This window comes from Scylla paramamosain, chromosome 8 (assembly GCF_035594125.1).
Source record: "Scylla paramamosain isolate STU-SP2022 chromosome 8, ASM3559412v1, whole genome shotgun sequence".
Lineage (NCBI taxonomy): Eukaryota > Metazoa > Arthropoda > Malacostraca > Decapoda > Portunidae > Scylla > Scylla paramamosain.
In genome coordinates, this window is record NC_087158.1 from 24,262,590 (window position 1) to 24,276,773 (window position 14,184).

At 46.0% G+C, this 14,184-nt stretch overlaps 1 protein-coding gene and 1 non-coding gene across 2 annotated transcripts in view; both read right to left on the reverse strand.

The window, feature by feature from the left end:
• Nucleotides 1-727: 727 nt before the first annotated feature.
• The window catches only part of LOC135102558 (discoidin domain-containing receptor 2-like), a 100,483-nt gene continuing 87,026 nt past the window's right edge, over nucleotides 728-14,184 (reverse strand). Inside the window, exons 11-19 of the mRNA XM_064007839.1 lie at nucleotides 11,253-11,447; nucleotides 9,453-9,472; nucleotides 9,109-9,261; nucleotides 7,813-7,901; nucleotides 6,871-7,068; nucleotides 6,404-6,496; nucleotides 4,626-4,767; nucleotides 3,454-3,603; nucleotides 728-1,597 (exon numbers count right to left, since the gene is read on the reverse strand). Coding sequence (XP_063863909.1) covers nucleotides 1,448-1,597; nucleotides 3,454-3,603; nucleotides 4,626-4,767; nucleotides 6,404-6,496; nucleotides 6,871-7,068; nucleotides 7,813-7,901; nucleotides 9,109-9,261; nucleotides 9,453-9,472; nucleotides 11,253-11,447 — 1,190 coding nt within the window. The 3' untranslated portion in view covers nucleotides 728-1,447. The remainder of the gene's footprint in view (nucleotides 1,598-3,453; nucleotides 3,604-4,625; nucleotides 4,768-6,403; nucleotides 6,497-6,870; nucleotides 7,069-7,812; nucleotides 7,902-9,108; nucleotides 9,262-9,452; nucleotides 9,473-11,252; nucleotides 11,448-14,184) is intronic.
• Nucleotides 9,444-9,515, reverse strand: Trnaq-uug (transfer RNA glutamine (anticodon UUG)). The gene has a single exon. It is a non-coding gene; the product is annotated as a tRNA-Gln (tRNA).

Sequence of the window (14,184 nt, forward strand, 5' to 3'; positions counted from 1 at the left end):
CACCGGCGACCCGCTGCACACCCGGGGAACACTTCCCACTCAAGGATTCCTGAAGCAATACTACCGGCGCGTCCACACGGCAGGTCCGTTCATTAGATTACAGACTCATTGTGAATAATTAGGTATTGTCAACCTCTGTCTTCACCGCCGCGGGTCTCGGTGCTAGCCGGCGTCAGTCCGGGTCCGCCACGAAGCACAACAACACCAGACGCCACCAGACACCAGACGAGGTTATTGAGTTCAATGTTCAGGGGTCGTGGCACCGCCCGCCCTGCCCCGCCCTGCCCAACGCCGCTCCGCCACGCGTGTCCACACTGCAAATGACCCACTGACTTGTGGAGCTGAACCCAAAAATGGCGTGATGACACAATCCAGAACACTGACGCGAATGATCAACAGGAGCTTATGATATGTGAGGGAGCACAGGGCTAGCGGGGCGAGGAGGGGCGGGGCGGTGCGGGGCGGGGCGCCTCACTTCAACACGCGCGTCATTAAGGCCATATCCTAAAGCTTGCAGTGGCGCGGCGCTCACACGCCCCCCCGGCCCCCGCGAGCCCCGGACCAGCCAGCACCAGGAGCCCCAGGCGGCGGCCGGGCGCGGGCGGCGGCCGACCAACCGCCGACTCAGGCAGTGATGAACACACATGAACGAGGCAGCTTGTAAAAGTTACTGACTAGGCGCACTTAAAAGATTGAAAATGCAACTGTAAAATTTCTGGTCTCATGATATGTACATGTAATAAATTTTTATACAAACATACATACATACATACATACATACATGTATATTATATATTTACAGATATCTGAAGCATAATGTATAAATGAAGCATCAAATCGCAAGTATCTTCACTGTCACCACAAGAGTCTCCCTTCCTCCTACTATGTACACAGCACGGCGTCGCTTAACAACTTAGTAACTCGACTAGATAAGACGCCGACTGGCTGATTGGGCCGCGGCGCCGCCACTATCTGGGCGCGCCGCTGTCCACCGTTAATAAATAATCTATCAATCTTTTAACCTTACAAACACAACATCCACATTCTTCCACCGTCACTGTCTCCAGATAATTAGACTAATTCTCAATAGTCACACCTCGATAGTCCACTTAGGTCAGACATATCCTGCGGTGTCAAGGTCACTGCTGTGGAAGCCGCCTGGCGCCGGCCGTCACTGCCGCAGCTGCCGGCTGTCGTAGGAGCGGTAAAGGAGGTTGCGGCTGTACTGACGAAGGTCCCGCTCGAAGGTGGCGTAGCCCCTCCTGATGGGAGGCAGCAACTGTCCATCCTCCAGCTGGTTCATGTCCCCTTCAGAAAGAGCGTGTTGGGTCCCACTAAGCGGCGCAACGCACTCTCGCCGTGGCTGCAAACACATGTCCCACCCCAGGCTGGCGATAGACCTCCGGGGAGACGGCATGCAGCTCCCACGGAGGTTTTCCAGCAGGTCTCAGGTAACAGGCGAGTACCCCAAATTCTTGCGCTGCAGGAACATGTGAATTTCTCTGAAGGTGGGTCGGTCTGCGTCGGAGCGTTTCCAACACTCCCGCATCAGATCGTAGATCTCTTTGGGGCAATTGGTAGGCTGTGGCAGCAGTACCTGGCGTAGTAGAAGACGGGGTGAGTCCTAACTGGCCATGCTACCTCCTCCAGGCACCGTTCACAGGGCTACAACACCCAACTCACTCTCTCTCCCCGTCCCAGAATATCAAACATTGCCAATTTGCACTTTGTAGGAAAATTCAGTCCAGTTTTCTCGGATTTCAATAAAAACTCGAGCTTACTAATTTAATTTGTTAGCGCAAGGCTGAGGCAAACGCACTTCTTCGTGATAAGGCATTAAATCTTACTCAAAGCGAGAGGAAATTAAGATCAAGTGCCTGAACTCAAGAGCTTTGCTGCCGCTCCGCCACTCCACGCCTCGACGCACCGCCGTTAAAAATAAATAACTTTTTTTTTTTCAAATCAAAACGTGATATGCATACATACACAATTCATTCAACAAAAACGTATAAATGATGCGATTCAATAACACGCCGCACGGCAAAAAAACAAAAAAACAAAAACAAATACACGTGAATTAAATAATCTAAATAAAGACCTCACAATGCCGCCATTTCCCAGCGTCACCAACAGGCAGAGACCCGAGCCTCACTCACCTTTACCTGGTAAAACCACATCCAGAGCTTCACTCCAGCTTCTCCCATCCCTGTTGCTGCTCCAGACACAAGCGGACACACTCTTCATCCCATAGACGTCGACATGCACGCCGCTACACGTTCGTATGCGCACAAATCCAATGAAAACTTGAGAGAGACACGGATCATCTCTGCACGGGTGTGGGTGCGTGATGAGGCGAGGCAGCAGATGGCCGGCAGCGCGGTGTGACGTCATGGCGTGTTCGAGTCATATTTCACTCACTAGTGTTTGACTTTTACTTTATTTGCGACCATAAAGAGTAACACCGAGGCGCGTTACGTTCCTGAGCCTTGCGTTAATAAGATCCCTGAGCGTCTCGTTAAATGCGTGTATCATCATTTACAATTACTGTTGAAGAAATTTCATTGGGTCAAATTGGACTGGTCTGAATGAACCTGTACCGGTGCTTTGCTTCACTCTCCCTCTCTCCCTTCTCACTTGCCTTCTCTCCTCTCCCCTGCACCTCCCATGATCCCCTCCCTCTCCTCCATCACTCTTCCTCCTTACTACCGCGCCCCATCCCTTCCTCTCTCCCATCTTACCTCCCTTCTCTGCACCTCGCCTCTCCGCCTCCCTCCCTTACTGCAGTAGCCTCTCACTAACCCTGGCACGTTGCAAGTAATGGAATACTGAAACAAGTTAACTAGAGTTGTAAGTCAGTCAGAAACTATTAGCACATTTACATGGAGATGAATATTTTATTGCTGCAAGTGCGTGCTAAATGAAGCCGATTAATTCTCTCTCTCTCTCTCTCTCTCTCTCTCTCTCTCTCTCTCTCTCTCTCTCTCTCTCTCTCTCTCTCTCTCTCTCTCTCTCTCTCTCTCTAACATTAACCTTATTTTTTTGTTATCCTTTATCATCGCCTTCCTCTTAGCTTTTCCCTTTGTCATTTACCTAAAAGAAAGAGAAGACTTCCTTTTCACACTTCCTGACTAGAGCACGTTTAACTCTCCCTTCCTACTTCCTTCCCCAGTGACTCAACCTCATTGCCTCGCTTTCCTTCCATTCTTCACTAATTCAACCTCCTTACCTATTGTACTTCCTTCCTTCCTCATGACTTAATCTTCCTTCCTTCCTTCCTTTCTTTCCCAGAGACTCCTTCCTAACCCAGATAACTTTACTTACCTCCCTTTCTCCAATGACAACCTTCTTCCTTCCTTACTCAATGACTCAACCCAACCTTCCTTCCTACTCTCAATAAGTCAACCTCCCTACCTCCTTGTCTCCCTTTCTCGCCTTCGTCCCTCCCTTCCTCACCTTCCTGGTCTCGTTGTGGTAGATAAAGGAGACATTCTCGATGACTTGTTCGTCTGTTAGTTCCTCGTAGGGTTGCTCACGCGCCATGGTCAGGATCTCCCACAGAGTGACGGCGAACGACCACACGTCACTCTTCGTCGTGAACTTACCCTGTGGAAGGAGAAGACGAAGTGAGGTGACGTGGTGTTCAGTATGCGAGTGTTTAAAGGGGATGGGATCAGTTTTTTCTTGATGTCTTTGTCTCTTTGTCTTTGTGTGTGTGTGTGTGTGTGTGTGTGTGTGTGTGTGTGTGTGTGTGTGTGTGTGCGCATATCTCTCTCTCTCTCTCTCTCTCTCTCTCTCTCTCTCTCTCTCTCTCTCTCTCTCTCTCTCTCTCTCTCTCTCTCTCTCAAAGGTCGTAGTTGAGAGAGAGAGAGAGAGAGAGAGAGAGAGAGAGAGAGAGAGAGAGAGAGAGAGAGAGAGAGAGAGAGAGAGAGAGGACACATCATAAACACCAAAGTTAATCACGTTAGAAATTGGAATAAAAATAATAAATGTAAAAGAACTAATAAACAGATATTTCAAATGTTGTCATACAGAACTTTCATGGTTATTAAAACGGCAATATTTGTAAATAGTTATATTCAATTACGGAAAAAAAAAAAAAGTTGCTGAATCTGATTTCCATACTGAACTCATCCGGCGACATGTGATCCCGATGCTGTGATGCCAAAATCCTTCAGCCAGTCAGTCTGTCAGTCAGTCAAGCAAAGAGGCAGACAGGTAAGCACGCAGGCAGGTAGTCAAATCAATAAACCAATCGGTCGTTTGTTCATTCATTCATCAAGTCAATCAGTCAGTCAGTCAGTCAGCCAATCAGTCAATGAATCAGTCAGTCAGTCAGTCAGTCAAGCAATCATTCATTCAGATATTCACTAAATGAATCCATTAATCATTCAATCAGTGAGTCAGTAATTAATCTATTAGTCTGCTAGTTAGTCGGTCAGTCAGTCAATCACTCACTCCTTCATTCATTTAATCAGTCAGTCAATCACTCACTCATTCAGTCAGTCAGTCAATCAAACATTCTCACTCAATCACTCACAGCAACAATCCCTCATTCATTCATTCAGTCAGTCAATCACTCACTCACTCACAGCATCAATCCCTCAGTCATTCCATCCCACACTCACCAGCAGAATAGACTCCCAAGCCATCCAGCGTATCGGCAGTAGCGCCTTGCCCTCGATCCTGTAGTAGTCATTGGAATAGAGGTTCCTGCTCATGCCGAAATCCGAGATCTTGATGACGTGTCCCGCCCCCACCAGACAATTCCTGTAGCAGGAGACAGGTGGGTGAGGCTCTTAGGATGACATTTAGAATATACGAGTATTTACATCAACACTCGCATCATGGCTTCTGTCAGTGCGTGGGTGCCTTGATCGGGTTGTCACTGAGGTCTAGGGGATGTTCATTTTCCAGAGACAGGTGTGGACAGGCGTGTTTATTAAGGTTACTCCCGTCACGATCCGCCACCGCGATGACTGACGTGTGATTAATACATTCGCGTCACGAGTAAGTTATTTTGTGTTGTCTCGGTTGCAAACACTTCATCTCTGGTAATGATGTGTACTCGTATGTTCGTGGGTGATATTTCACTGGCACAGTTATTAATGGCAATAACCCAAGAAAATAAATAATTTTATACATATCAATAAATGACATCTGAAACTTAATAACTGGAAAGTAATAATGCTTTTTTAATATGATTGCATTCTTTGGTATTTCTTTAAATTACTATCTGCCAGAATATGAGCATTTATAACATTTGTCCTCCTTCTCTCTGCGTGTCACAACGGGCGACAAGCTGAGGTTATTGCACTGGAATCAGTAACTTCTTCTCTCCTGGAATTTTTCATATTCCCATAAAACAAGAAACATGGGAAAGTGAAAAAGAGGAAGAAGTTTTTGTTTGTTTTACCTTTTACTCTTTCGATATGTCATTCATCATTATTATCATTATTATCGTCATCATCATCATTACTATTGTAATTATTACTATCGTGACCGTCATAATTTCCACCTTTATTGCAATTCTAACTCCATAATCATTATCATCACCGTAATTAAACAAAAGTGGTTCTAATAAAAGTGTTGACACCATCGCAATGTCAGGATAATTGTGCATCACCATACCACAGAGAATGAATGGATGCAGTAACGCGTCCCACCACAGCCAACACCACCACCACCACCACCACCACCACCACCCAGCACTGTGGACGTCCTGCCTCACCGCACCGGAACGTCACCGCTGCAGAATTGATGGTGTGGGCGCTGCAGCCTCACTGATTGCTGTGTGACGGAGCTGCACCAGGTGTCGTCCAGCCCTCAAGACGCTGCGTGATGCATCGTGTCCGTGAGAAGAAGCCCAGTCTGGGCAGCTTAGTGCAGGCTTCTCCTCTATTCCCTCTCCCCATCAGCATCACAGACCTCCACAAGAAGGTCTCCCCGGGGAACACATTTTTTACGAGTTATCTAAAGTGAAGAAAGAATAATAATATGTCGCATGGTTGCCCAAGAACGATCTTGGGCAATCACTACACACCACAAAACTTAGTCTATCAGTGGTGTTATTTATGCAATGTGGAAACATCGACAGGACTGCATAGCGACGGATTGAAGCAGCGACCAGTATCCTGAAGGTCAAGCCTCTCTCATGAGAACAAAAGAACATAAGGGAAGCTGCAAGAAGGCAATAGGTCAACACGTGGCAGATCTCGTATAAAAAATATGTATCTACGTCCATCCACCTGTCATAACTGTCCATAAATCTGACTAACCTTCCGTAAATGCTTCCTATTGATTTGACACTAGGAACTTGATAACTAAATCCATTCCAGTCATCAACCATTCTATTTGAAAACCAATTCCTATCAATCTTTCCCGTCTCTCCCTTCGCGGCACTCACCTGGTGGCAAGGTCTCTGTGCACGAAGTTGAGGGACTCGAGGTACTTCATGCCTGATGCGATCTGGGTGGCCATGTAGATAAGGCATCCGTAACTGTGGCGAGGAGAGGGCGGGGCGTGAGTCGTCAATACCTCGTGGTGGTGAGTCAGCACGTGGCCACGCAGGGAGCGGGAGCCACGAGCTGCTAATACTTAATAAGCACATGTTACAAGGTTCGACTGGTGACTGTTCCCTATGCTCTCTTTTCTTATCTTGCACCTTAAACATCAATAGTTACGGTTAGAAACATGAATCTCGAGCTTTGTAGTGTGTATTCACTGGTTTTTACCGAAGTACAGTGATCAAATGAAGACAATAAACAGAAAATAAAGAACACCGAACATATCAATAAATAACACTTGAAAAAAATCATTAATATTCATTCTATTCACACATTCTCCTGACGAAGCAGAGCAGACCTTACTCACCTCAGCGTCTGTGCGTGAGTGTTCCTGGGGGAGGCAGTCTCGGCAATGTGGGCCTGCAGGTACTGGTTGAGGTCCCCGTGCTCCAGGTACTCCACCAGCATGCACAGGGGCTCCTCCCGCGAGCACACGCCCACCACCTGCACGATGTTGGGGTCCCGCAACCCCGCCAGGATTTCCACCTCACGCTCGAAGTCACACCTGAAGAAGTAAGAGGAAGTGGTGGTGGTGGTTGGAGGTGGTGGTGATCGAAGTGGAGGAAGATTAGAAGAAGTAAGAGATGGAGATACGATAAAGAGGAGAAGGAGGGGGAAGAAGAGGAGGAGGAGGAGGAATATGACGTGGAGAGGACATGAGAGTTACAAGGAGAAAGAAGACGACAAAACTCATGAGCAGGAGGAGGAGGAGGAGGAGGAGGAGGAGGAGGAGGAGGAGGAGGAGGAGGAGGAGGAGGAGGAGGAGGAGGAGAAGGAGGAGGAGGAGAAAGGTTGTGTTTGAGCTAAATGAGACTTTCAGATTCAGCATCACGGCATTAATTCATTCAAGTGGGTTGGTACAAGTTTGTTTGTCCGCTTGTTTACGTGTGTGTGTGTGTGTGTGTGTGTGTGTGTGTGTGTGTGTGTGTGTGTGTGTGTGTGTGTGTGTGTGTGTGTGTGTGTGTACTTGACATGACCGTCTGTGCATGTGTGTGGTTTAAATTCAAAATGAGTCTGGGTTGAAGGAAGGAAGGAAGGAAGGAAGGAAGGAAGGAAGGCAAGGAAGAAAGGCAAGGAAGGAGAAGAAGTGCATGAAATTGGATATGCATGAAGATGAATATGTGAGTGAGCACGAAATAAACCTAGTCAAAAATTACATAAGCATCACAACTGACGAAGGAGCAGCAGCAGTAGTAGCAGGAGTTTACCTGACGAAGTAGCAGCAGCAGGAGCAGCAGTAGTGGCTTACCTGACGGAGTGGGAAGCCTCCAGTCGAAGTGTCTTGACCACCACCATCTGCTTCTCCCCGTCCTCGTCCTGAACTTCGCCTAAATGAACCTGTGGGAGAGGAGTGAGAGGAGTGAGGGAGTGAGAGTAGGAGAAGACATCGATCTGCTCTCCCTTCACCACCACCGCCCAAGAGAGGGAGAGTGGGTGAGGGTTGGGGGAGGGAGAGGCGAGCCGTACGCTGATCAGGTACACTAACTCTGAAGCTCATTAGGGACGGTAACCAGGTATCTTACGTCTGATTAGAGCCTTGGATCTGATTAAGGGAGCATGTGTTAATACCTGGATCGGGGTTACCTGTGGTGGAAGGTTACGCGCGCGCGCGCGCGCGCCTGTGTGTGTGTGTGTGTGTGTGTGTGTGTGTGTATGTGTGTGTGTGTGTGTGTGTGTGTGTGTGTGTGTGTGTGTGTGTGTGTGTATTTCGCCATCTTCAGGTAATATCCAGGTGTGTTTCATCAGATTCTGTCCTGAGCAATACGCAAACACATTCATTTCACACAGACACACACACACACACACACACACACACACACACACACACACACACACACACACACAGGAAAAAGGAAAGGAAAAAAAAATCACCTCTGGGTTTCAACAATACTTCAAAACAATCCTAAAAAATATCATGCTCCGTGACACGACGACAAAAATAACAAATGCGAAGGTCACAGAAATAAAAATACGTAACAATAAATGAAATACTGAAAAAAAAAAAATAAAATAAAATATAGCTTTTATACGTACACTGACTGAGCGACGACCTTGTAATCAACGAATGCACAAAGTCATTAAAAATACAACAGGTAAATGGGAAAAAAAATAATAATAAAAAAGTCATCCATGGAAAAAAAAAAAAAAACTCTTACCAATCAAAACTATTATCGTACCCATGGAAATATTGCACCTCTACCACAAATAGCCACAACCACCACTACAACTATCACCACCACTACTACTCTTATCCCTAAAGCATCTAGTACTATCACTATTACTCATCAGTGGAATGTGGCGATAAGAGGAAGCACCGAATGAAGCAAAAGCACTTAGTTCACCCTTATGTTCTGCTTCATCCCGTGTTTCCTCAACTACAACCACTACAACCATCACTACTACTACTACCACCACCATTACTCACTTCAGTGGAATGTGGCGGTGAGAGGAAGCACGGAATGAGGCAAAAATACTTAATTCACTAAGTTTTGCCTCAGCCTGTGTTTTCCCTCACCACTGCATTCCACACTCCTATCTTACTTACTCCACTCACCTCCCCAAACTGGCCCTCTCCGATCTGCTGCAGGAGGGTGATGGCCAAGCGGGGGATCTCCTTGGCCCTCACCTCCTCCAAGGGTGCGGCGCCCCCTGGTCCCTGCTGTCCCTGCTTGCTGCCCGCACTACTTCCCGTCCCGCCCTGTCGAAGAGACTGTTATGAGAGAGAGAGAGAGAGAGAGAGAGAGAGAGAGAGAGAAACTCGCATAAATAGAAAACGACACAAACAATAAACGGAGTTTTAACAAAGTTGGTGATGAAGTATAGTCACCACAAATGTGAGATTAAAAGAAAAAAGATTAAAAAGAAATAATAACACACAGCAGGTCCCACCGAGACTCGAACTCGGATCGCTGGATTCAAAGTCCAAAGTGCTAACCATTACACCATGGGACCCTACACACCGCTCGTGGCGCTCGTGTATTGAACCAGAAACCCCTTGGTGTGGTTTCAACATGGCAGCAGTTCAAACACTTATTTAATGTGAACTAAGGCAACCCATACCATGACCTTTAGTAATGACCTAAAAGTTTATTAGGTCAATGCTGTTTCTTTTCTTGGTGATATGTAATAGCAATATAACATGTGATTCTGAGGTCAATAATCCGATCTTTCTATCCATCTATCTCTGTTTAATTTATCTATCTATCCACACGGAATACCAGATGTTCTCATTACCTTCGCTATGAATCTTCAACTTAATGCCAGTAATGCGACCTCAAGGAAGCTGCAGTCAGAAGTGGCCAGCTGCATTCATTTCCACTGTGTTTTCCGTTTTCTCCTCGATCTCAAGACGTCTGATCTACCGAGAATCCCCTCACAAAACGTGACTGATGATAAATTCTTGGCAGGTCAGAAGACTTGAGACTGAGGGAGAACACTTAACACAGAGGAAGGGAGAGCGGTATGTTACTTGACTCCTGACCAAAACAATAATAAAACAAACAGCCTTTGAGGTCACGGTGTGTGGGATGCGCAGGATGCTTTCACAGTATAATCGACCGTGGTAGATATAATATACAAAGCCCAGGATGTTTTTTTTCTTATTGTTGTGCGATTAACCCAAGCTATGAAACGCCGCAGAAAGTATAAGGCGCGCACCACTTAAGCATATTTTGAAATGCTTTCCCCTCTCATTAGGACAATTTTCAAAGGCCACGAGGGATGATTAGTCAAGTTACCACAGAGGGTGAAGGAAAGTTTTAGGTACGTTTAGGAGGTTAGGAGTGTTTCGGAAGATGAAGGAAGGTTTGGAAGGAATGTAGGAGGGTTTGGAAGGATGTAGGAGAGTTTGGAAGGATGTAGGAGGGTTTAAAAAGGATGTAGGAAGGTTTGGAAGGATGTAGGAGCATCTGAACGAATGTGAAAACGAACTAAATTGCAATAACTTCCAAAATTGTCATGATAAGAAGGTGACACGTTTGAGTATATGGAGCTTAGGTGTAATGGAGCTAAGTACATTATAAAAGCGCGCCTCAGACAAAGCACGAGCGACGATTCCGTGGCTAGAGAGGAGGGAGTCAGTGAACAGGAGAAGGCTCGGTCTGTGTACACGTGGCGATATACAAACCCAGCACGATTCAATATTCAGCAATACAAACCCACCATGTGATTCAATATTCAGCGTCCCGCAACAGAACACATCCGTCAGCTTTGTGAGGCAGTGAGGACGACCGGCACACACACTTGAGAGGTACAGAGGAAAAGAAAACGTGATGGGAGGAGCGAAGAAGAGTTGAAAGAAAATTATGTTGTGATTAATAGGATGAATGTCTGTTTGTCTGTCTGTCTATCTGTCTGTCTGTGTCTATCTCTCCCCCTCACAATGCCGAGTGTTTAGCAGTTATGACCTTAGATTAAACGGCGTGTGTTCATAAGCCACGCATCCCTTCCCTCCTCCTCCACTACCCTCCCTTTAATCCCTTCACTGCCTCTCTAGATGGACGCCACGACTTGGAGCTGCTCACTGTTGACGTAGTATTGCAGCCATACATAATCTTCCCCTCTCTCTCTCTCTCTCTCTGGCCATCACACCCCGCCATTTCCAAGGATTATTATCGAGTCACTCCCTTTCTGCCTTCACTTCATAACCTTCCCCCCTCCGTCGGCGCCTCCTGCGGGAAGAAATCTCACCTGGATGATCTCTGTGGCGGCGTAGAAGCTCTCCTGAGGCTGCTGCGCATTGGGGGCCGAGCGTGGCGGTCTTGCCCAGGAAAGTGTTGAGGGAGTGCATGGGCGGCTTGGAGTGAGGCAAGGGCGGGGGATACACGCCCGTAGAGGTCCCGTCCGCTGTCAGGTGAGGGATGGCGTACTCCGTTGAGGGACATTCTGAGGAGATGCGGACGGTAAAGGGGTTAAGTAGGAGTGATAGTTGTGGTGGCGGTGATGATGATGGTGGAAATAGTAGTAGTAGTAAAGATGTTAGTGATAAAATATTGGCCGTGTGTGTGTGTGTGTGTGTATTTCTTACATGTAGAGACGCACCACAGTCTCTCTCTTTCTCTTTCTCTCTCTCTCTCTCTCTCTCTCTCTCTCTCTCTCTCTCTCTCTCTCTCTCCCCAACAAGGTGATTTGTGAGGCCGATATGTTATAGAGGAAAATAAGCAAGATATATATTACGGCAACTTTTATGTATTTTTGAGTGTTGCTTCAGCTGTATATTTTAAGGTGCAAGTGGAGGCACACGACCCTCACCCGATATTTTTTCAGCCCATCTGTCTTGCTTTATTTATGTGCGTTCCTCAGATGCTTCAGGATGAATTTCAACGACAGGAATAACGGCTGCGAGAACTGTTATTACCGCTATTACCGCTGCTGCCATTGCTATTTCTATTATGTTACTGATCCGGCAGTTACTATTGCTACTACTGCTGCTACTTGTATGACTACCATTATTACGAGTTTTACTATTAGCGGTAAGGGTGTTGCTATCATTATTACAACAACAGCTGCAGCAGCAGCAGCAGCAGCAGCGTCAACAACTACTTCTATTTCTACAATAACAACAACAACAACAACAACAACAGCAACAACAATTACTACTACTACTACTACTACTACTACAAAACTATCACTACTACTACTACTACTACTACTACTACTACTACTACTACTACTGTTGCTGCTGCTGCTGCTGCTGCTGCTGCTGCTGCTGCTGCTGCTGCAGCTGCTTTTAATGGGGAACTATGGTAATCATGAAAACGTATATCTTTGTGATTAATCTCTCTCTCTCTCTCTCTCTCTCTCTCTCTCTCTCTCTCTCTCTCTCTCTCTCTCTCTCTCTCTCTCTCTCTCTCTCTCTCTCCCCCTTGACGTTACATTCTGACATATAATTTCCACAGCTCCCAATCTCACTAAATATTTTAGAAGGCAAGAGGCATTTTAATAATACTTTTTTCAGGGTTTTAGAAGATGCTTATTTTTCCTCGCAATAAAACTCATGTTGGCTAAATGCTGATAAATATGTGGTACTTTTTGTATTTACTTATGGAAATATATTTTTAAAATTTTCTAGGTTCGATGATGACTTAAGTTACTTCCCTTTCGTCTTCCTCATTTCTATTCCTATTCTTTCTCTTTTTCTTTTATTCCTCCTCCTTCTTCCATTTTGAAACCCTACTCTTCTTTTTTTAGTCCATTTCCATTCTTATCTATCACTGACTTCTATCCATCATCCTCATCGGCCCCCTCTCCCCCCCCCCCACTCTCTCTCTCTCTCTCTCTCTCTCTCTCTCTCTCTCTCTCTCTCTCTCTCTCTCTCCCTTTGTTATTCTCATTCGAATCTCTCACTGCAGGAAATAAACACAAGGACGAAAGAGATGTGAGCCGAATACCGCCACGACTGAGCCACCTTACCCTTATCCGCCTCTTTTCCTTCCACGCACTCACCCTCGGTCCTCACCTGCTGCCTAACCCTCTGCACCTTCTCCTTTTCCCCTTACCTGCCCTCTTCCCCTCGCACATTCTCCCCCATCACATCTCACACTCACAACCCTGTTTTTTCCTGGTAATCTTACACTTGCACACTTCGTCTCTCTCTCTCTCTCTCTCTCTCTCTCTCTCTCTCTCTCTCTCTCTCTCTCTCTCTCTCTCTCTCTCTCTCTCGTACAGGGCAACACTCTTCTTCGTAATTATTTATCATTCCTTCGCTATTTCCCTTTCACAAAGAAACACAAACGAACACCAAACACCTGCTAACTTACACATTGGTCCTTATAAGGCTGTCTGTGATAAGCTAAACAATCTGATCTGAAGCAAGAGTTGTAAGATAACAAAAGAAGCATCTTAAAAAAAAATCCTTCTTTTCTACTACACTAAAAATCCATACATCTTTCATAAACACCTTTCCTGTAACATTCACACTTTCACGTCAGATATACATACATACATACAGGTCCTTTTTCTCTTTCTTTACAAATACACCCACATATACGGACACCAGCACACACAAACACCTACATTCACACTCTCCTTCACCTCTACTCTCCGGACACCTCGCCAGCTCACTCCAGCCCTAAGCATAGAACACAGAAGGTCGCGGAAGAGTCTCTCATCCCTCTACCTCACGGGGTTTTACGAGAGCAGGGAGGCACTGGGATGAAAATAAGGTGAGGTCTGACTCTCTACCCTATTGGCACCAACGCCATTCCGGCCACCGAGGCTCAGGGAAGGAGGGAAAAAGGCAGGGAAGGAGGGACGGATGGAGGGTAGCAGCACATTATGACTTCCACTATGAATATTTAATCTGGATCTTCCTTCTGTGCGTGTCTGTTACTTTGTGATTCTCTTTCTTCTGGTCTTTATTCTATTTTTATTTTATTTTATTTTATTTTTTGTGTGTCCACTTTGGAGGATGATGTACTTTTGTTTCTCTTTACAGATTTGCAACCACGTTAGAAGTATTTGCTTAGACAGTCAGTTTCCATGACCTTCAGAGATTTTGAATGATACATACTGCACACACACACACACACACACACACACACACACACACACACACGGAAGGATATATATATTTAAATGCATTCGTACCCATGAATCAATATCTGGGTGCAGTATTAAAATA